The sequence below is a fragment of the Tasmannia lanceolata genome, unplaced genomic scaffold (genome assembly GCF_043159265.1).
Source record: "Tasmannia lanceolata isolate RefF3 unplaced genomic scaffold, GAP_Taslan_0.1 ptg000008l, whole genome shotgun sequence".
NCBI lineage: Eukaryota > Viridiplantae > Streptophyta > Magnoliopsida > Canellales > Winteraceae > Tasmannia > Tasmannia lanceolata.
In genome coordinates, this window is record NW_027518685.1 from 33576997 (window position 1) to 33599770 (window position 22774).

Consider the following 22774-nt stretch of genomic DNA (forward strand, 5'->3'; position numbering starts at 1 on the left):
AATAAAAAAATAAAAAAAAAAAAAAAAAAAAAATTGAAAGCACTCTGCACAACATGCAATTTTCGCAAATGAGACTCTAAAATATAAAGTAAATCATGAAAAATTGATCAATATATGATTTGTGACTTGCTAGCATGCTCATCATATCCCAATACAAGCATTAGAATCAATATAGACTCAAAACAATCTAAAAAAAAAAAAAAGAAAAGGTGAAATTTCCACCCAATATGTAATTTTCACCAAAAATGGTCAAAAATGCTAAACAAATCATGGGAATGATTCAATATACGATTTAAAACCTGCTACCAAGCTCAAAACATCCCAAACAATCATTAAAATTGAATAGAGCTCATATTGTCCATGATTTTCAAGAAATGGCACAATTATGATATATAATGTGAAAAATACAACTTTGCACTGACTCTTGGATCCCTCAAACATCAAAACCATCAAAAACTCTACTAAACAAAATTGTAGATCTCAGGATGAATGACATTCTCTCAGTTGACCATTTTGTTTGGATCTCGCCAGAAGTGGCCGAAAAATGGCCTCTTCCGATCCATCGCCATTAAAAGACATATTAGTGTTTTAACTGAAAGTTCGGGCTCAGTTTTGACACTCAGAACATCGCTTTTGGAAAAATTTGCTCAAGGACAAAGTACTAGAAAATCTTGTGAATAACATTTTACCCTTCTACGGCTTTTTCTCCAAACTAATCAGTAATTCCTTTAAACTTTCAGAATATTCAAAACAGCTCAAAACATTGATCAAAAGTATCAACTTGCTTCATTAATCTATGAATTAAACAATCCAACTTCTAAGAATAATCAGAATAAATTATCAGACAAATCTACAACATACTTTTCAACTTTCACATAGCAATATTTCAATCATCGCTAAAATGATTTGCAACAACAGGCAATGAAGATCGACATTCATTTCTTAATAAAATCTCCTCAAAACTCAAACATAGCTCAATCAAGAAAACTAAATAGCATATAGATTTCTCCTTAAAAAGAGAATCATTACCTGATGAAGAAATTTACCTAAGCTGCTGATGAACAACTCAGAAATTGAAGAACACAATCAAAATTCAGCACTTTTTTTTTCTTTATTTTGAAATCAACAGTACATATTTCCACCAGTTCTTTTTCCGAATGATCAAATCAAATCTGAGATTTTAAAAAGAAGAAATGACACAACAGGCTCTGATGTAATGAGAATCCATAGCTACCAGGTCTGATCTAGGATTTAGGCTTAGGAAGATGAGATTTTAACTCAAGTTAGGGTTTTAGAAAGAAACTAGGCTTTGCTAAGGTGATTCGAGGTAATGAAAGTCAGATCCAAGGTAAAGCTCGGTGGTAGAAGTTGTGGTAAGATAAAAAAAAACAAAGGAAGAAGCAAATAATAGCCGGCAGGAGTTCTTACTTGCCGGAGAAGATGAATCGACCGGAAAAGAAAGAGAAATTAAGGTTTGAAATGAGGAAGAAAATGAAAAACCAGCAGATCTAGTGTTTATCTAAAGAAGGAAGAAACATTTGGAAGAGATCAATAATTAGCCAGAGCTCGAACTCAACGGAGAAGACAATCCGGCTGACAAACTAGTCGGAATTTGGTCGGAAAAGAAGATGATGAAGCTAGGGTTCGGTTTGGGGATTTTCTTTTCTCTTTACAAATCTCTCTGCTAGGGTTTGTGAAAGAAACCTAGAGATTTATTTTTTTACAAATGAGAGCTTAAGCTCCCTTTTATAGAAAATCTCAAAATTGTTTACCCCCATTATGTTATGGGACAACCCCCATTAGTAGTTTTGGCTTTGCTTTTGGTATGAAAGGGTGCTCCACTGAAAAAATGTTAAATGAAAATTAGGAGAACAAATTCGTGCATTTTTAATTGCCCCGGGACACCTTCATGCAACAAATTACCCCTGTTTTATTCCCAACAGGTCACCTCATGGTCAGGATAATACACACCCCTTCTGCAACTCTAAATTCACACAACACTACCTACCCCTCTTGTTTGCTAAACAAACCGCGACGAATTTTTCTGAAATTTTAGAGGGACCTAAATGGGATCCTGACCTATGTTAGGACAGATTTTTGAACATCAAATTCACCTATTTAAAGGATTTTTTTAACAAAAACAACGGTTTAGGGTTCGGTCAAAATGGGGTGTCTACAGTATGATGATTAGACATAGGGTTATAAAGATGAGGCAAGTACAGTCTAATTACCACATGGATACCAAACTAATGAACAAGAACAAAATACACATACATGGCAACCAAAAGATCTTGTATATATATATATATATATATATATATATATATATATATATATATGAGGAAAAGGATTGTGAGCTTGAAGCTCATATAGCTTATATGAGCTTGAGGGCCCAAACACATGGGTCCCACATTTTTTGTGGTGATCCAAACCATTCATTTGCAAGGCCCCATCATAGATAGGGTGTGTACCAAAAATCAGCTCCATTGGATCATCCTAACCCCTCCAAAAGCGGAGGGCAAAAATGGGCAGATTTGTGGCAAACGGTGTCTGTCCATTTTGCCCTCTACTTTTGGATGGGTTAGGAGGATCCTATGGAGCTGATTTTTTGTACACACCCTATCTTTGTAAGGGCCTTTCAAATGAATGCTTTGGATCATCCTAACAATGTGGGCCCACATGTGTTTGGGCCCTCAAGCTCATATAAGCTATATGAGCTTCAAGCTCACAATCCTTTTCCTCTCTCTCTCTCTCTCTCTCTATATATATATATATATATATATATATATATATGAAACATAAAACTCCATATACATGAATCAATAGATGGAAGAGACATACACTCTTCTCATCATATCAAAACATCATTAGAGATACAGGAATGCTGAGTGTGAGGAACAAGAACTCATCACCACTACAAAGGATAAAATCACATAATCTCTGAATATGAAAAAATAAAATGAACCATAAAGTTCAATGCCCCTTTGGGCAAATATCTAAAATCATCTAAACATATACCAAACATGGCATATCCATCCACATCTACAAAATGAAAGCCCCTACTGGGCATAAACGTCCTTCAAGCATAAAACCCTTACTGTGCAACATTCATCACAACATAATAATAATATCCAAAAGCTCATCTAGAGCAAGAAGAATTGGAGAAGGATGTCCTACCAACATTATAATATACCATTTCTGGTGTACCAACTGCAGTCAAACTGGTGAATTCATTACATATTTGGAGGATGCTGATCATGGGGAGGAGACAAGGAGTAAAGTCGAGAAAAATGGGATCTTGATATAGCCTGTAATAGCTCATCATACTCTCGGGCTCTCTCTCTCTCTCTTGTCAGTGGCTAAGGTATCCATTAGTTGCGAATGATTAGTGCCCCTCTGAATATCAGACTTAGTAAGTCATTCTATTTCTGCGCTCATCTGGTCAATTCGTCTGACAAGATGCTCATATGATCTCTGAGACTTAGTAGTCTGTGCTTGCTCATCTTCTGCCTGTCCCCATGGTACTCTACTAGAGCCAACTCTACTTCTACCTCCCCTTGTGGTATCTCTTACTCTCATTTGAATCAAGGTAGAAGAATCGATCACAGGATCAGGCAGTGTGAAGTGAGCCTTCATCAAATCAACCCCGTTATAATTTAGCAATTTAGAGATGAGCATGTCATAGGGTAAACCTCATTTTCCCTTCTTAACTGCTTCATCCATGAATCCTAAAATAATGGTACCGAGGTTTAGTTGGATCTTCTTAATAATGCAGTGAGTTAAGAATGCTTCAAATGGCTTGACTGCATCAAGATTGCCAGCTCTTGGAATAAAATTGTGAACCACAATTTTATGGATTATCCTGGCCTGATGATTCATTTGATTAGACATGATATTTAATTTTCACCTGTAGGGGGGAAAGATCCTAAAGTTTCATAAACATCATTCCTTGTGAAGCGATGGTTCTCCATGTCATCTTTTTTTCAAAAAGAAGATTCTCTTTCCCTTATTAGGGACATCAAAGACATTACAAATTCTCGCAACATTTAACACAAGCTGTGATTTACAGTAGCTATTCATCACTGCTCCTCCATGTGATATTAAAAGATTTGCATAAAAGAACTTTACAAGCTTGGGGAAGATCAAGGAGTTAAATTCTAGAAATATTACCCATACTTGTGTCGAAAAGAGATTGAAGAGCTCGTAAGGTCAGTAATCTCGACTTTCCTTCCCGAGACGATCGGCCTATCTTTGATGAGCTCGTACGTTTCTTGTGCTTGTTGATTGACGAAGTGTTCATTGGTAACTTTCTTTTCTTCGGATTCGGATCTTAGCCTCTTTTCTTTATGTGCAAGCATTTTCCTTCTTGAGGATTCTATTCTAGGGTTAGGATCTTGTGAGAAGATTTAGAAAACGAGGTGAAAGATGAGGGATTAGGTGAAGGATGATGGGGGATGAAAGAAGAAGGTGAGAGATGAGAGAAATCAGTGGATTAGAGATAGATGTGAAGAGAGAAATAAAGAAGAGAAGGAATTGAGTGAAAGATATAGAATGGAAGAGGAAGGACGAGAGAATAAGATGAGGAAATGGAAGAAAACTCACTAGAACCCTTTAATCTTGAAGTTCTTGACCAAAAATAGCTTGGAAGTGAAGAGGGAAGAAAACCCGAGGAGAGAAAGGAAGCGGAAGAAGTGAAAAAAATGATTCACGGACGCCCTTTAAAAAGCAGTTTTCGACGGTCGCGGTCGACCCGCTTGACTCTTTTTAATTTTCTTATTTCGACCATCCGCGGTCGTCCGCCGCGACTAACCTGTTTCGATTTTATTTTTGTCCAAGTTGCCCTCTGCGGCCGCCCTCTGAGACTCGGTCGACCGCCACACCCCTGTTTTTTATTTTTCAATACTCTTCAAGGGATTTTGTGAGCTAACCCATTTTCTTCTATTTTTCTTGCATCTATGGGATTCTAATGAACATGTAAACTCGATCCCTAGGCTATGTGAGGATATCAAAAAATTTATTTCTCTTTTTATTACCTTAATGCTCAAGAAAATGAATGGACATATATTTTCATTGAAGTTCATTTTGGATGTGTTTTTGATGGATTTTACTAAATACAAAATGTGACACTTGTTTGATCTATGTCTAGCAATATCTGACATGTTAACTCATCTAGTTGTGGATGCTAAGTGCATATGTGTGTTCTTGCACTTAGATGGGTTTTTCTAAAATATTTTCAATATAACACAACATATAGTCTAAAGAGGTAATTTCTTATTTTCTTTGTAGACTATAAATGATATATGATGTGATCATGAAGCTCAATAAGCAAAGATACATTCTATTAAAAACATGACTAATGATATGTATCTATGCTTGATTATAAAATGATATATCATTAAAGCACAAATGATCTAGATACATTGAATGTAAAATTAAAATAGTATCTAGATAGAATTCATATGATATAACAATTAAAGCGTAACCCCATACATCAATTTTTTTAAACAATGAGTTGAGTGGGGAATTTTAGAATCCAAATCACTTTGGTTCCAATCAAGTTTGTGTGTGGAAGTGACTCTTTTCTTATCCACACAAACTTGTTTGATTTCACAAATTTAAGCTTGCACCTAGATTTGTGGTTCCCTAATCTACCACAATATGAACATGTATATGAGTTGGTAGATGAGAGCAACTAGAACCACAAGAATACATATGTGAACATATATGTTTGTCTTTTCCTTCTTGTAATCTTTGGTTCTTTAATGAGAGTTCTTCATTTACTAATTTTATCTCATTCAATTGATTTTCAAAATATTCCTTTTGATGAGATGAATTAGCATTTAATTATTTTTCATTCACACAAACATTTTTATATTTTTCATTTAACTCAATGTTTGTGTTTTCAAGGCTTTCTTTTTCTTTTCCAAGACTAATGCACTTTTTAATTAAGTCATCATTTTTGTTTATCAAGATTTTGCTCAAATGACTTAATTTTTCATTTCTTTCTAAACATTTATTAACCTCCAATTTCAAATTTTCAATTTATTTTTCCAAATCGGAAATTGAATGTTTGAAAGAATTTTCCTTTGCACAAGATTTTTGTAGAGTCTCTTTTTGTTTAAAAATAATATTTTTATCATTTGAAGAAAGACAATCACTTTTCTCATAAGAATTTTCAAGTTTAGTCCAAATATCTTTTGCTTTTGTACATGATGATACTTTCTCAAAAGCATTAGGACATAGTCCACAACATATTACAATAACAACTTTTGAGTTTAATGAAAACAGTTTTGCATCATATTTAGTGCATTTCCTTGGAATAGAAAATTACCTTTCAATGACATCTAAGATGTCAATGTCTATGGATTTGAGATAGGCAAACATCTTTACTTTCCAAGCTCTATAATTTGATCCATAAAAAAATGGAGGAATTATAACGGATTGCCCTAACTAAAAATTCATTTGGATTGTCACAGATCTTTATCCCTTGTAGATTTTGAATTTAAAAATCTCTTTAAGAGCCTATGCTTTCATACCAAATGAAATACAAGGTGACAATCCAGGGGGGTGAATTGGCTAATTAAAATTTTGGGGCTTAATTAAGTGGATTATTAAAATTATTTTACCAATTAAGCCTTAACAAATCTAACCCTTTGTTAATCAATAAATATAATGTAGGATAGGGATTAGATATAACTTTATGCTTATATACTCCAACCCTTGTTCAATGAAACATAAACACAAGTAAATGGTAGAGATTACCAAACACCAAAGTGCAAAGAGAAGGAGAATATAAAGCATCCACAAGGCACATGTTTTATAGTGGTTCGATCACGACTTGACCTACTCTACTCTTCCAAGTTTTACCTCATTGGGATCTCTACTAAACCAATAAGATTCTTCAACGGGCAAATCTCAAAGCCGTACACCAACTTATCCTTCAAAGGGATCACACCCTTTTTGCACAAAGCCTTGCGAGGGCACCTCCTTCTTATAATGATTCACCTTTCTTAATGGGCTTAATCGGAGACCCTCACAAACAAATGAAGAAATAAAAATAAAATCTCTCTTTGCCTCTTAGATAGGCTGATTACACTTTGAAAGCTTGCAAACACTCCAAAGAAGATAAAATGTAAAGCTTATGGAGTACCTCTTGATTGAATGTACAAATACAAGTTCAAAGAGGTTTAACCTTTCATATAAAAGTTTAGGTTCAAAAAGATAAGATTTAATCTTGTCAAAAGGTTATTTTGAAAGGTTTAGATAGTGTATATAGCCCACAAGGAAATATGACCGTTTGTGGGTAAAACTGTAAAATACATGGTTGAAAAAGTCAACCTAGGCAAGCCCCAACAGATCTATTTCCATGTCGCGACGGTCGACTGAGGCACAGCGGTCGCTCGCCCTTATCGGACTCTAAGTTTGAATTTCAAATTTCATACCGGAGCGGTCGCCCGGCGAGGGCTACCTTCTTGAAATTAATTCTCGGTTCAAAAATACTATCGCGGTCGACTGGACCTATGGCGGTCGACCTCCAAGCCCAACCTGGATATTTTCTGGATTTCCAGAAAACATATCCGTAGTCGCCCGGCTTACCCCGGTCGACCGGCCCGATAAATTTCGAGATGCCCTGGAATTCCAGGTAGCATCCTGCGGTCGCCTGGCATAGCCCGGTCGACCGGCCCTGTGTAAAATTCCATTTTTAACTTTAAATTCTAGGGGCTTTGGGCTTTGGTCTTGGGCTCAAGTCCTAGGTTTTCAAACACATATTTGGGTGTGCGTATGGTTTTCAAAGATGTAAAAACTTAGGTATGAAAACCACTTTGAAAACGTTTTGAAGGTGCATTTAAACATAAAATCAAGAGGATTCCAAATACATTCTATAAGTAAGAACCTTGAGTCTTCTTAGAATGTCTTTGCTCTTTGCACTTCCTTGGACTTGTTCAGCTTGAATGAACGTCTTGAATTTTGTCATGGCACGTGTGACTTGTCCTCCAATCTTCAATGCATGTTGAGGTACATGAGGTGTCACCATGGTATGTTCAATTCCAAGCTTCTTATTGACACTTGCAGGGAAACTTGTGGGATCTTCATGTTGAGCTCCTTGACTTGATCATCTCCAAATGGTGATGACTCCAATGTAGGTGTAAGCTCTTTGTTCCTTGCTTTCTTGATCCACAAGATATGTGTGAGTTGAGTTGTGTAATGACGATTATGACATGAAATTCCTGTATATGACACAACATCTCAAGGCAACACATTAGTCCATAAAAGCTAATCAATTTAGTTTGCTAACATCAAAACAAGAAGGTAAGGTGAATGATTAACCCATGGGAACGCTTGGGCTTACACAATTTATCCTCTTCAGATAATCAGATTTTCTCTCTCTCTCTCTCTCTCTCTAAATTTGCAATCTGTCTATCTAGTTTTAACTCTCTCTCTCTGCAAATTTGCAGTTCTTCGGGACCTTCTCTCTCTCTCTCTCCAAATTTGCAGTTCTCCAATGCCATAACATCTATCGGCATCCCTCCTTGTTGGACTCATAACTGATCTGATTATTTTCTGTAGCCATTTTCTTCAGGTGTGATCTATTCTCCTGCCTTATTAGTGTATTCTTGATCTTATTATTGATACTCGGAAGAAGGTAAATGCAGGGATAGGGAGGCGAGCAATCGAAACACATAAGAAGATAAGGCTTACAACTTGGAACCTCTCCTATCGTTGCTTGCAAGGTACTTTTCTTTGTTGCTCTCTCTCTCTCTCCCTGTGTGTATGTAAATTTACTATTAATCTATATTTTTATTGCTTTCTCTACTCTCCTTCTCTTTTTCTATCTATATCATTATTGTTATTGAATTGAATGAAAAGCAAAACTCTTTCTGTAAAATATTTATAGGGCATGAGGAAAGCTCCTTCCATCAATATGTTTGAGTTGTTTTAAGTGTTTTTTCAGTTAGGAATCCTTTGTACTCTATTTTTTTCATTCTGATCTTCATAAGCGATCATCAATTTTGTTTTAGAAAAAAATACTACTTTTTCTTGGCTTCTCTGTTTACTTTCCCTTGTTTGATGCTTTCCCACATCACATGTACCAATTTTTTTCCTCTCACTTTATTTAAATGACGGGATTCTATTTTCCTATGCCTTTCAGGTCGATTGAAGATCTTTCTGTTAGATCCTTGAGGTAAAGGAGACACAGAGGCTGCAGTTCAAGGATATCATTATAAATTTAAGGTATATGAAAGTAAAACTTGAGCTGTGGTGATTCAACTCACTTTTTTGTGTCTAATCAAACAATCAATCTTCACTTTCATACTGTATGAGCCAAACTTGCTTTCTTGAATGCCATTGATTTCTTTACTTTTATTTTTCAAGGTTCAAAGTTGCTGTGAATAGTCATAATGTCTTGTTTACTGAATTTCAGGTCATATGTATTGTAATTGTGATTGGTGTTTGAGGAGATTTATATGTATGTATATATTTAGTAAAAATGATAGCAGCTTTTAATGAATTATAGAAAAGAAAAAAAATTCGATGAGAGAGATTTACGTAGAGAGGGAGAGAGATATGGAATAGAAAAGAATGGCAATAAAACAGGAAACAAACTAATATTCATTTTATATATATATGCGTTTAATACTCGTTTTATATTATATGCGTTTTCTAAAGGGTATGCCATGTTGGATTGAATGCCGGATGGGGGCACTGTCCACGTGGGCGTGAATAGTGAAACCCCCATCCTGCTATATTATAATAGACACACACACACACACACACACACACAAGTAAAAAACCCCGTACGATGCACGGGCCGACAAAGAAGGTACGGACCACATCATAGGTTGATCCAAACCGTCCATGTGATGGAACACAACATAAATAGGTTGTGCCCGTAAAATCATTTCCATAGGCTGATCCTAGCCCTCCAATCTATAGAGGTTTCTATAATTGTTGTTCTTCGTGACACATTCATATTAAAAAGGTAGGGGGAAAATAATAAAATGACTTGTTTACCCTTACATAGTTAGTTTGGACATACATATGGCAAGAGCATTAAATAGTAAAAAACCACCATGTTGATGTGTTAAACTGACAGAATTTTGAAATAAATAAAAAAATTATTCTCTTTTCTCTTATGCTATATATATAATATATACTAGTAAAAAACCCCGTGTGATGCACGGGCCGACAAAGAACTGTACAGACCACATCATAAGTTGATCCAAACCGTCCATGTGATGGAACACAACATCAATAGGTTGTGCCCGTAAAATCATTTCCATAGGCTGATCCTAGCCCTCCAATCTATAGAGGTTTCCATAATATGTTGTTCCTCTTAAGGTGCCCGGAATTTGTAAATATTTTTAACGGTGTGCGGAATTCGTAATATCCTAAAAAATTAGTAAGGAAAGTAGTTTTTTTGTAATTGTCATATTTCGATACCTCTTCTTTGTAGTTTTTTCTGTAATTGTCATATACAGGTACCCATTGTCCGTAATTTTCCTCCAAAACTTTACTAGTAATGATTATTATTGCTAGCTTCTTTCGGCCACCTTTCAAGAAATAGTATTTCAGTGCAGTTTTTCACCATGTCTAATAAGACAAATCTCTAAACACATACAATTGCAAATGATGGGCAACACGTAGCCTTTGGAGAAGGTGGCTAGCACATCATGATTCGAAATCACCAGGGCCATGTTAATTCCACAGCCTTTTCAAATAATTCCGAAAATTCAAACCTTTTCTCTTATGCTATATAGAAATAGACTAGTAGAAAACCCCGTACGATGGACGGGGAGACAAAAAAATATTAAATGATTAATAAAAAGAATAAAAGCAAACTCATAAGAAAAAAAAGACCTAAAAAAAGACATAATCCTAGTTTTAAATTAACCTATATTGCATAATCATATAAGCAAAAAAAGAGAGAGAAAGAAATAGCAGTAAAAGGGGCAAAGAGAATCATCTCCTTCATTAACCGGGAAGGAAAAAAATAATCCCGGGCACAATGTCTGGAAAATGGAAAGGAGTTGTCATATAAAACTATATCTTATTAACATTTAAATGCAAAAAAATAGTCGGAGCTACCATTTTAGAAATTATAGAAAATCCCAAGGTAGTAGTCGAAGTAATTGTCGAGACGACTGCTTCAACGGATATGTAAGCAGTTATATAATAATTCATTTGTGAGTGAAGATATGGGCAAGACGCTATAAGCCAAAACTCAAATGAAATAAATCATCTCTACGATCCAATCACTAAACAGTCCAATGGATGGGACATTTTTCACTTCTCAAATGCATGATAGCCTACAACTCCTAGGAACCTTGGATGGGAAAAAACAAACCAAAATTTCAAAATCCATGACCCACTTTTCCAACTTATAAACATTGAATATACAGACAAAACTGTAAAGCTCGTTGAAAAGATCAAGTTTGTAGTTTTTTTCTTTAAATACACAGGTTTACCATCATCATTAACTCTTAATTTAGTCCTTCTGGATGTGCAAGCATTGACTTATGAAGAAGAATACCAAAAGTTCTCTATGGAGTTAGATATGAATTCAATGAATTGAAATTATCGACCATTCATTTCCAAATAACAAAGCAATGCCACTATGAAAAATTAGAAAATCACCGGCTAATGGATCTACATCTAATCATTAGAAGAGATTCAAATATATTATGGAAATGAAAGTTAGAAGGGGATTTTAGGCTCAGGGACATACTTGTCCCTCGATCAGGAAGGAGGTTGCAAGGGCGGGCAATCTCGTCCAACTTTAGAAAAAATCGAACCCAAGAGAATGGAAAGATTGATTAGGGTTGGCCTAATGTCTCTCTAAGTAAAAATTGATTAGGATTGGTTCATGTCATCTTTTTTTAGTAAGCAAAATAAAAAAAAAAATGTAAGAAACTGATATTTACACAACCTTGTTTTTGCATCGGATTGTATCCTTGTGGAACATGTGGGATCTATGAAGTGATCATCAAGAACTCGTATTGGTAGAAATAACCTATTACACCTGAGAACTATATATATAAGTTGAATGCATTCACTTCTAAGAAGCCATGACCCAGTTTATTTATTAGAAATGTAGAACTTGGGAGTTTAGTTGGCTATTTTTATATTTTTGATAAATCTTAGGACAAATTTGACTAGTGGGTGGTGCAGGGTAAACCTTGAATGGGAGTGGTGGTCGGGGCAGTAGGGCAAGTATGCATTGTTTCATTCAATTGAATGTTTTGTAAAGTAAAAATGGCTATCAGTGTGGTAAACTTGATGGAAGCATAAGTGAACAGTTACTGAACTAAGCTAGATGTGTAACACTGAGTAAATCGTCCTTTATTTTGTCACCATATGACATCAACTGCTATGTTTGTATTTCCTTTCAATTTCTGATAAAAACATCTAAAACTTGGTAGACTAGGTCCTTTCAATAAAGAACACTTTATAAAACTCAATGTCACTGTAAGGAGTCTCAAATTTAGCTTGGCTTAGTTACTTTAAGACTGTTAATATAATATGATCATTACAATCATTTTCACCAACTAAAGATGCACAACATGATTGACTGTTTGTTGAGGTCATTCCTATTAAAGTAGGAATTGAATTCTTAATATGGTAGCAACTCAATGTATTTGAAAAGATCATTATAGAGTGTAGTAGTTTTCAAACACAACACATAAACCTAAGGATCCATAACAGACTCATTCGGTAAGGGAAATCTGTCCAAAATTTAGGATGCCACATGCCCACATTGAATTCCTTTTAGAATTTTGTAAAGATGACAAATGGGCATTAAAGCAAGCATGCCATAGGCTACTTGCAACTATTGAGTTTATGTCTATTAAACTCAGCACAAGTCCAAGTGCAAGAAGCAAACGAAACTTTCCCATGCCCTTAATGCTCTGTAATTGACAAAAAAGCCAATGGAAAACCACTTCCTTTCAATGCTTTTGAAGAGCCTCAAACCAATGTAAGATTTAGGACCTATGCACTACAAGAGTTGCAATCCATATTCAATAATTGTTTGTGTTGCAATTCGTTCCATGTTCTCAATTCAAGCAATCCTCTAAATGGTAAACACAAGTCTGCCTTCTAAGAAATCAGCTCCAAGTGTCTCAAAAGCATAAGCTAAAAACGAGTTTGCTGCTTGTTAATTCCTTTCAACCTAGTGGATCAACAGCCATTATATTTTAGGACTTGTTAAAATAACAAAAACTAATGGTCTTCCCAGTCCTTCCAACAAGCATCATGCATACACATCAGTTCCTCCGTCGAATTTGTCATGCACATGAATCTGAGCTCATATCAATGTCTATTAATGCAGGTTTGTGTAAGGGAAAAGCTCTCTACCAACGCTAAACATCGCCTCATCCTGTTGAGAAAAGAAAGCAGGATTTCTTCTTCCTCGTCTACATCTTTCCTGATTGAGACCTTGGGTAAGTTTATGCTCTATTGTCTTGATTCTCTTGTTAACCGATTTACGTACCTTTTTAGTTTTGCAAAGAACCCTTCTAAAATTTCCACTACCATTTTACTCCCTTTTCCTAGTTTTTCTCTCCTCACCTCCTATCCTAACCCTTAAAAGTAGCCGGAATTTTCCTTAACCTCCGAAGGATCTACAACTAGTCCCACTTTTTTTCCGAATATGGTAATTGTGAGGCCGAGTGCATGAAATGGATTGATGGAATTGAGAATTGTCAAGAGAAAAATGACCTGATCTACACAAAGATGATTAAGTGTGCCAGAGCGTCTGTAGGACTTCATGCCAAATTCACATTGTTGAAGATGGAACTTGACCAATTCAGATTGGGCAAACCATCGTTCGACTGTTGGGCGAAGTACGTGATCCCTTTATCAAAGAATTTACACCGGTTACTTAACAAGAATCTTTGAAGATCAAAGCTAGATTGAGACGTGAGAAAGCCTGAAAGGCCAATGATCGTGTCAGGAGGAAAGACACATTTCTTGCCATCCAAAAGAAATGGTGCATGTACCGGGACAAGAGCAAAAATAAGAGGTATGTCAGTTCTTTTATCAGGGTTTAGAGTTGATTTCGACAAAAGATTGCCCGAGTTGATTACTTGTGCACTAAGTATCCTGCCAATATAATTCAACGTGTCTGGAGAGGCCGAATCAATTGACATCATTCGTGTGTGAATCCAAATTCGCCCAAGGAAGACTTCCCACAAGCAAAAACTAACGAAGTAACACATGGAGACCATAGGTCAGATCTTCTACCGGATGATCCAGTTTACAATACGATGTTGTATTCCTTTCATAGAGCACTATCAAGATGAATGCTCATATGATGTTGTTGATATGAATACTGGTCATACATTTGCAATAAGTTATGGGTATACGCCATCAAATTGCATCAGGAGCTAAACTCGAGGATGAGTTTCTTTTAAGTGGGAGGGATCTGATGTAGGACGTTTTTTTTTTCAATTTTTTGATCTCTTGTAGTTACTTTATTTTTTGTGTCTCTTTAATTATTTAGCATGAGATAGAGTTGAATTAGGGATATGATTTATCATAATCCTAGTTACAGATATAGTTTGAAAGTCTATAAATATGAAAATATGGTGTACATTATAATCAAACCTTTCAATTGAATAAACTCAATTTTAGTTTTTTATCTTCTTCCTCGTGGACTCAAGGGTTTCTTTTCACCAAAAGGAGACGTCATTCTTCAACAGGTTGAAGTGATCTTCGCCTTTTTCTCACGCTTCCACGGCATTAGGTTTAGAGATGGCTCCAGAGGTGATATGTCTTTTTTTATATTTTGTCAAATAGAAAGCATTCATTTCTTATATTCATTGGTCATTTTCATGCTATAGCTTGAAGATTTCATCAAACCATCTCTTTCCACTTCTTTTAAGGAGTATTTATTGTTGACTTTTCTTTAAAGAAGAAGTCATTTGTAATTTAAAATTACAACTGGGCTACATCTTTGTCCTTTATGGTTTGTCCTTTTGTGACCTACTTTATGTGTTTGAAGTTTTTCACCAAAAACATGAATCTCCCTCCAAATTGGCTAAAGTCATGTGAGAACCTTTAATCCAAGATGGGAAGTATGAGAGGAAGAGAGTGGCTATATATATATATATATATATATATATATATATATATATATAGAGAGAGAGAGAGAGAGAGAGAGAGAGAGAGAGAGAGAGAGAGAGGAAACTGTTGGTGAGCTTAAGCGCACCAAACTTATGGTGCGCTTAAGCTCCCCAATCACATGGGTCCCACTTGTTCTATGGTGATCCGAACCATTCATTTGGAAGGCCTTATGATAGATAGGGGGTGTACCAAAAATCAGCTCCATAGGATCATCCTAACCCCTCCATTTGTGAAGGACAAAAATGGACAGACACGTCTGTCCATTTTTGTCCTTCACAAATGGAGGGGTTAGGATGATCCTATGGAGCTGATTTTTGGCACACCCCCCATCTATGTAAGGGACTTTCAAATGAATGCTTTGGATCATCCTAACAAAGTGGGCCCTCATGTGATTGGGTGCTTAAGCTCACCATAAGTTTGGTGAGCTTAAGCGCACCAACAGTTTCCTCATATATATATATATATATATATATATGTATATATAGAAAAAAAACTGTCTTTTTTATAAAGAAAACTGTTGGTGCGCTTAAGCTCACCATTTTTTTGGTGCGCTTAAGTTGTTATAACGCCTCCCATTCGTTTAAATGTTTGGGTCTCGCTGGGTCCCGCTTAAGCGCACCAATGGGAGGCGTTATAACAACTTAAGCACACCAAAAAAATGGTGCACTAAAGCTCACCAACAGTTTTCTCATATATATATATATATATATATATATATATATATATATATATACTTTCACTCTCATTGTCTTGTGAATGAGAAAGAGGAAAGGGGGATCCTATGCGCACGGATCACCCATTTGGCCCGGTGGGCTTTTGGTCATACCACAAACGTGCGCGCCCAGCCGCACACGCGTTGGCTCAAGTGTTCTTTTCTTTGATTTCTAATTTTTTATTTTCTCATTTAACTTAACTGATTTTTTTAATGTTGTCTAATGTTTTTGTTACCGTTTGAGAAACGGTGCAAACGTGGATTGGTGGCCATTTGGGAAACGTCATTAACGCATTAAATGACGAGACGTTTCATCTAACGTGTCTCTTCTTATTCTATAAAACTGGATTTGTGGAAAATAGAAAGATATCTTTTGGAATGACTTTCTACTTTTCCATTATTCTTCTCTCTGCTTCGATCTGTTTTCTGCAATTTCTATTTTCTCCCCCAAGCTTTCTGATCAAGGTTTTTGGCACATGTAAGCAAGTTCTAAGGCATCTGTGCTGCGTGAGTGCACACCCCTGGAGCAAGAGTTGTTGTATCCTGAAGGCTTACGCCGAGACGCCCATCTGCACCGTTGATTCATCATAGTGGGGGCGAGATTTGCCTTAAGGACAACGAAGATCCTGTGTGCCTCAACTCGATAAGCGATCTAATGATTTTCTCTATTTGTTTACAGTTGATTCTTGCAGAGAATAGTTACTGTTGATTGCTGCCTTCTCTAGTTAAGGGATTAAATTACTATAAGATATTCTCAAATCCTTAAATTACAGATTTACACATCGTTTTTCTAACAATCTTAAGGCAAATCTTCACGATCTATGATCTGTAATTTTGGAATTTTGACTTCTGGAAATTAATCATTATGTCTTCCCAAACCGAGAGACCTGAAAAATTTGACGGATCGAATTTCGGTAGAAGGCAAGAAAAGATGTGATTCTTTCTGACTTTTCTGAACCTAGACTACATCTTGCATGATCCAGAACCCTTAGAGAATGTGGAAGAACCTGCTAGAATCCATCTCATTGAGAAAAGGAAAAGAGATAACTATCTCTGTAAAGGGCATATACTGAGTTGTTTGATGTGTTTTTTAGATTTGAGTCTGCCAAAGTGTTGTGGGAAACTCTAGAGCGAAAATATCTAGTCGAAGCAGCGGGTTCAAAGAAACATCTTATAGGAAAGTATTTTCGATATCAGATGGTGGATGGTAGATCTATTATGGATCAAGTGAATGACATCCAGTTGATTGCTTCTGACATACATGATAGATGGATCAAGATAGAAGAACATATTCAAATTGGCGCAATTATAGAAAAACTACCAGCTTCATGGGAGAAATTCCAAGACACATTATTGAATGACAGAAATGATTTTTCTCTTCAAGACTTGTTTGTTTATCTTAGAACTGAAGAGGAAAACTGTTTTAGAAAACTAAATTCAAAGGCCTATGAGTTTAACTTTAAGGTAAATCTCACTGAATCTTCATCTAGAAAGAAAACCTCTTCCAAACCCGGGTCTGGATCAGGAAAGAGTCATTTCAAGAAAAGCAATAAGGATTTCAAGAAGAAGAAGAGTAACTGCTTTGTGTTTGGAAAAGCAGGTCACTATGCCAAAAATAGTCGAGAAAACGATAAGAAGTAAAACCCTCAAGGAAACAATGCACCTCAGGCAAATGTGGCTGAAGATCAATATCTGTTGGCCGTGGTATCTGAAGTGGACCTGGTTAGTAACTGGAGCCACCAGACACATCTATAGCGACAGAAGTGTATTTTCTTCCTACGAGCTTGTAGAGGATGGAGAGCAGCTTTTCATGAGAAACTCGTCATCATCTGTTGTGGCGGGTAGAGGTACAATGCTATTGAAGCACACATCTGGAAAAGTTCCGAAGCTCTGTGATGTCCTTCATGTACCAGATATAAGGAAAAATCTGGTGTCTGGGTCACTTCTGATTAAGAAAGGTTTCAAACTTGTTTTTGAGGCGGATAAATTTGTAATTACTAGGAATGGTGACTTTGTGGGACAAGGTTACTCTAGTGAGGGTTTATTCAAACTTAATGTAACTCAGAACATTATGAATAAAGCTTCTTCTTCTGCTTATATTACTGATTCTTCTTGTTTATGGCATGGTAGACTAGGTCATGTTAACTATACATCTTTAAAGAAAATGATGACAATAGGTCTAATTCCTAAAAGTGATCAAGTAGCAAAAAAATGTGAAATATGTGTGGAATCAAAATACTTAAGGAAACCATTTCATAAGGTAGAAGAGAGAAAAATAAAACTCTTAAGTTTAATTCACAGTGACGTATGTGACCTAAACAATGTATTAACTAGAGGACGTAAAAGATACTTCATCACTTTTATAAATGATTTTTCTAGGTATTGTACAGTTTACCTTATCAAACATAAAGATGAATCATTTGATAAATTCATTACATAAAAAATTGAAGTAGAGAACCAATTAGAGAAGAAGATCAAAATCTTAAGATCTAATAGAGGTTGTGAATACACTTCTAATGCATTCAGTGAATTTTGTGAAAATCATGGCATAATACATCAAGTAACTGCACCATACTCACCATAGCAAAATGGAGTTGTTGAATGTAAAGATAGAACTTAGTGAATATTGTAAATTCAATATTAGGGAGTTCAGGATTACCTCAGAACTTATGGGGAGAAGCTCTTCTCTCTGCTTGTTATATTTTAAACAAAATACCCTCTAAGGATTCTGATAAAACTCCTTACGAGTTATGGAAGAATAGGAAACCCCATTTTAAATACCTTAAAGTGTAGGGGTTCTTAGCCAAGGTTAGGATTCCGGATCCTAAGAGTTAAGTTAGGTCCTAAGACTCATGGTTTAAAATTTCGGTTTCAGAACCGGTTTCGGTCATTTAATTTTCTGTAATTTTGACCGAAATTCCAAAATTTCGCTCTAAATAAAGAAGTGGCGGCTTTTGCTTTCGGTTGTAATTTCGACCGAAATTACCGAAATTTTGACCGAAATTACCGAAATTTCAGTAATTTGGGCCAAAATTTCGTGATTGAAGGCAATAATAATATTTTAAAGCTCAAAAATTTCGGTCGAAATTTCGACCATTTCGACTGAAATTTCGGTTGATTTGTCCAAAATATCCAAAATTTCGTCTCAATTTTCGGATTTTCATCCTAAATCTCCTGAAATTCACACCAATATTCGGATGAGATGGATTTCATCCAGTTTTTAGTTTATAGATGTTGCGGATTTCACACTAACCACGTTTCGATTGGAAGAAAAACATTTCTCATGGATTTTTTGCAAAAAAAGGAAGTATTAGAAATATTTTCCTTTCTAAACTTTTCCAAAAAATCCTTTCTAAACTTTTCCAAGTAGGGCCTATATTCTTTCCAAGAACTTTTTTTATTGGAAGCCTTTTCTTTATACCTTAAGTTTTTTATGGTGGACTGTGACTGTGTGAAGGCCACCATTTTACACTCGGTCTGGGGAGCCCACTATTTTACACCTCATGCCACGATGGGGTCGGCCCAACATTTTATAACCATGCTTAGCATGGGTGGAGCCCCCCATTCTATATCTCATGTTTTGATGTGGTGGGCCCATCATCTCCACCCAAACCCATGCATAGGGTGGGATCTACCATTTTACATCTCATGTTATTGGTGGGATGAGGCCAACATTTTTCAGATTATGTTTTTGGGATTTACTAGGGGTCCAAATTTTGGAAATTGTTTTTAAATGTTGGAGATTTCATTCATCGTGGGGATGTCGCAGATTTCATTCACTTGTTAGTTACTTAGTTGGTGTCACCCGAAAATGTTTTTGGACAAAATTTACTGTACATCCAATCAACCCTATGTGGATTTGGGTTATGTTTCTGTCCGAACAATCCTAGCCATTGGATTGGAGGGGGCTTACTAAATGGACTATGTGGATCGTGCCAATATCATGTAAGTGGACCCTATCATTGCATACTATGGGCGGTCTCAAGACTCTCAATTAGGGCCAAGTCACAATCATCATCAGTGAAGGAACAAAGTACAAGGAATTACTTTTTAAACCAAAAGGGTATTTTAGTTATTTACTTGGTGGCACCTGAAATTTCATTTACTTTGTGGGACCCGAAATTGCACCCCAAAATTCCGGTAAAATTTGTAATTTGCCCTATTTTCTTCCTTAGGTAATCCAATCTAGTGAATTTATGACCCAAATAAATGTCATTCTTCAAAACTAATTAAATTTGCAAAGTCCATTAATTGCCAGAAAATAAATACAATGTTCATTTACAAAATAAGTAGTACAAATGGGAATGCAAAGACAATTGAGGAGGCGATCAGCCCTATATGGACTCCACGTCGATGTCATTAACTTAATACCACATCGAGTTACGGGACGGTTCGAATCCATCTTCCCTATCCCGGTCTTGGGCATGATGGGCATGATGCATGTGCTGGCGAATCTGGTTTTCAATGAATAAATAGTACTGCTGCCAGGTCATTTGAAGTACATATGTTTGCTGGTATTGATGGACGTAATAGTGATACAGAGTGGGCTCCACTTGCATTAGCAATCCCAAACGAGGGTAAGCAGTAGGAGGGTTGGATGATGTCGGTGCTGCTCCGGAAGATGATGCCTCACCATATGCATGTGCGTATGAGTTATATGGCATCCCATACCCATATGATCCGCTTTGGGACTGTGTCTGTGTATCAATGCCATATGGGTAGCTTTACCCATGCTCATAGCCATACTGCCCATATCCATAATAAGCAGTGGAACCCAATCCACTCTCAGCTTCGACCGGTCCATAACCATGACTCTGCGAATTCCCACCTTCAACACTCAAACTCTCAAATGTGTCTGTCAAGCTATCAACACAGTAACGAGAATGAGCATCTAAGGAGTCCACTTCTTTGTCGTTGGGTCGGTTCCCATGTCGCCGTTGGGATGCATCTGATTGCCAGTCTTGGGGTCGTGCACCATGATCCTGATCCTGAGTACCGTTGTCAAACTCCCGCTCGCATGTGAATGGGCTAAGTCGCCTATAAGGATCATTTTCCATACTTATCACATTACCGCCTCTACCAGCAAAAGCTCCTACACCTCCTACACTGCCCCCAGCATCTGTATTATCGTCCAATGCCGACCAACCATCATCAGAACCCACTATTGGACTGCAACGGGTTCAGGGAGGCCCTCTGTATCCGGCGGCAATGTATCATATCATGACTCCCATCTATTCCGTGATTAAAGCATTTGGTCTACCTCTAGATGCATCCAGCAGCGGCTCTCCAATCTCCTTCACCCACTCATAGAGAGGGTCTTCCTCACCATCTGTGCAGAATACGTCAGTGAGATCTAGAGGATCAGTGCAGGCCTCCCGGCTGCTATCTATATCTCTGTGCTTCAACCTCAATCGTGTGTTATAATGGACATACACAAGATTGTGCAAGTTTTCATGTCCAAGCATGTTCATCCGTTTCGAGTGGATGAGGTTGAAGGTGCTCCAATTTCTCTCGTAACCAGAAGAAGATGTTGTCTGAGATAAAAAATTTATGGCTAGCGATCTCAGGTTTGGAGCATTCGTCCCGTATAACACCCACCACTCAGCTGCAAAATAAAATACAAGATTAATCAATTACTTGCTCAATCTATAATTATGCAATATATACACTTCTTCTAAGCCTTTACCTGGTGTTGTGTTAGCTCTTCCGGCCACGGCAGATGCAATCCCAAAAGAGCCAACAGCATCCTGAAACGCCTTGATCTATGATGCAGTTAACAATAATATCCATTAGTCTAAAATTAAAATATTCATTTATAGGGAAATAGTTCAATGTTCACCTGTGATAAAATTGTTGATTGCTCATTCGCATCCGGTTCTAACTTCTGGATAACAGTCTGCAAGTTTTTAATAAGATTGGCCCGAGTTTCAAGATACTCGCTGTATTGGTACTTTGGATTGAGATAGTATGCTAATAAAAAAAGGAATCTTTGTTATATATTTCTATCATAAATCATGACATAAGAAGAGATAATAAGTCTAGGTTGGTGATCATTTTCGTACCAGCCGAATGAAGTGGGTGAAGTAGCATGTTCTTCCATCTAGTGTCGATGATTTTGTGATAGCCTTGAAAGGATTGTGTAGCCGTCGTTTGTACTGCACCCTTCATCAACTCGATAGCATGATACATAGAACCCATGGTAGGCTTTTTATCCCCATATACCATCCTCAAAACTCTTACTATGGGCTCTAATATATCAACTATTGTCTTACAATTCTGCCAGAAGGTTGGACTACTGACGAGACCCTCAGCCTTCTGTCCAGCTGCACTCTTGCTCTCTCTGTAATCATTCCACTCTCTGGATGAGAATGATTACTTTAATCCAACCTTCTTGTCCAGCATACTTTGAAGAGCCATGTAGTTAGTGGCAAACCTAGTAAGCTCAGGGCATACCAAGTCTCCCCCACACTTCTCCCTCATGAGTGATAGTACATATCCATGGTTGTATAAGAAGTTAGCCACTAATCTGGCCTCAACAACTACGTTCTTCACCCTCTCTGTTTTCCCAATGTCCTTTAGCATTTGGTTGATGCAATGTTCCGCACACGGGGTCCAAAATATATGATACTTCTCCATAATTTTCTGTCCCGCCTTCTTTTAGGTTCTCCCATTGTCGGTGACAATTTGAACAATATTTTTCTCCCCACCCTCCTTGATTACCTCTACCAATAGTTTGTAGATGTACCTATAGTCTTTGATGACAGCGGAAGCCTCAATACTTTTTAGGAAGACGGTCTTGCCATCACTGAACACCATAAAGTTGATGATGGACTGTCTCGTGGGACCAGTCCAACCATCGGTCATGATTGTGACTCCGTACTCAGGCCATTGTTTCTTTAACCCATTTATATATTTCTTCAGGTCCTCAACCTCCAA

At 36.8% G+C, this 22774-nt stretch overlaps 1 protein-coding gene across 1 annotated transcript; it reads right to left on the reverse strand.

Annotated features, from left to right (window-relative positions):
• Positions 1 to 20562: 20562 nt before the first annotated feature.
• On the reverse strand, positions 20563 to 22420 carry LOC143882892 (uncharacterized). The gene is made up of 6 exons (XM_077386279.1): positions 22272 to 22420; positions 21901 to 22178; positions 21678 to 21808; positions 21525 to 21600; positions 21099 to 21443; positions 20563 to 20957 (listed from the first exon to the last, which is right to left on the reverse strand). Exons 1-6 carry the CDS (start codon positions 22418 to 22420, stop codon positions 20563 to 20565), a joined length of 1374 nt encoding a protein of 457 aa, XP_077242394.1.
• Positions 22421 to 22774: the final 354 nt, after the last annotated feature.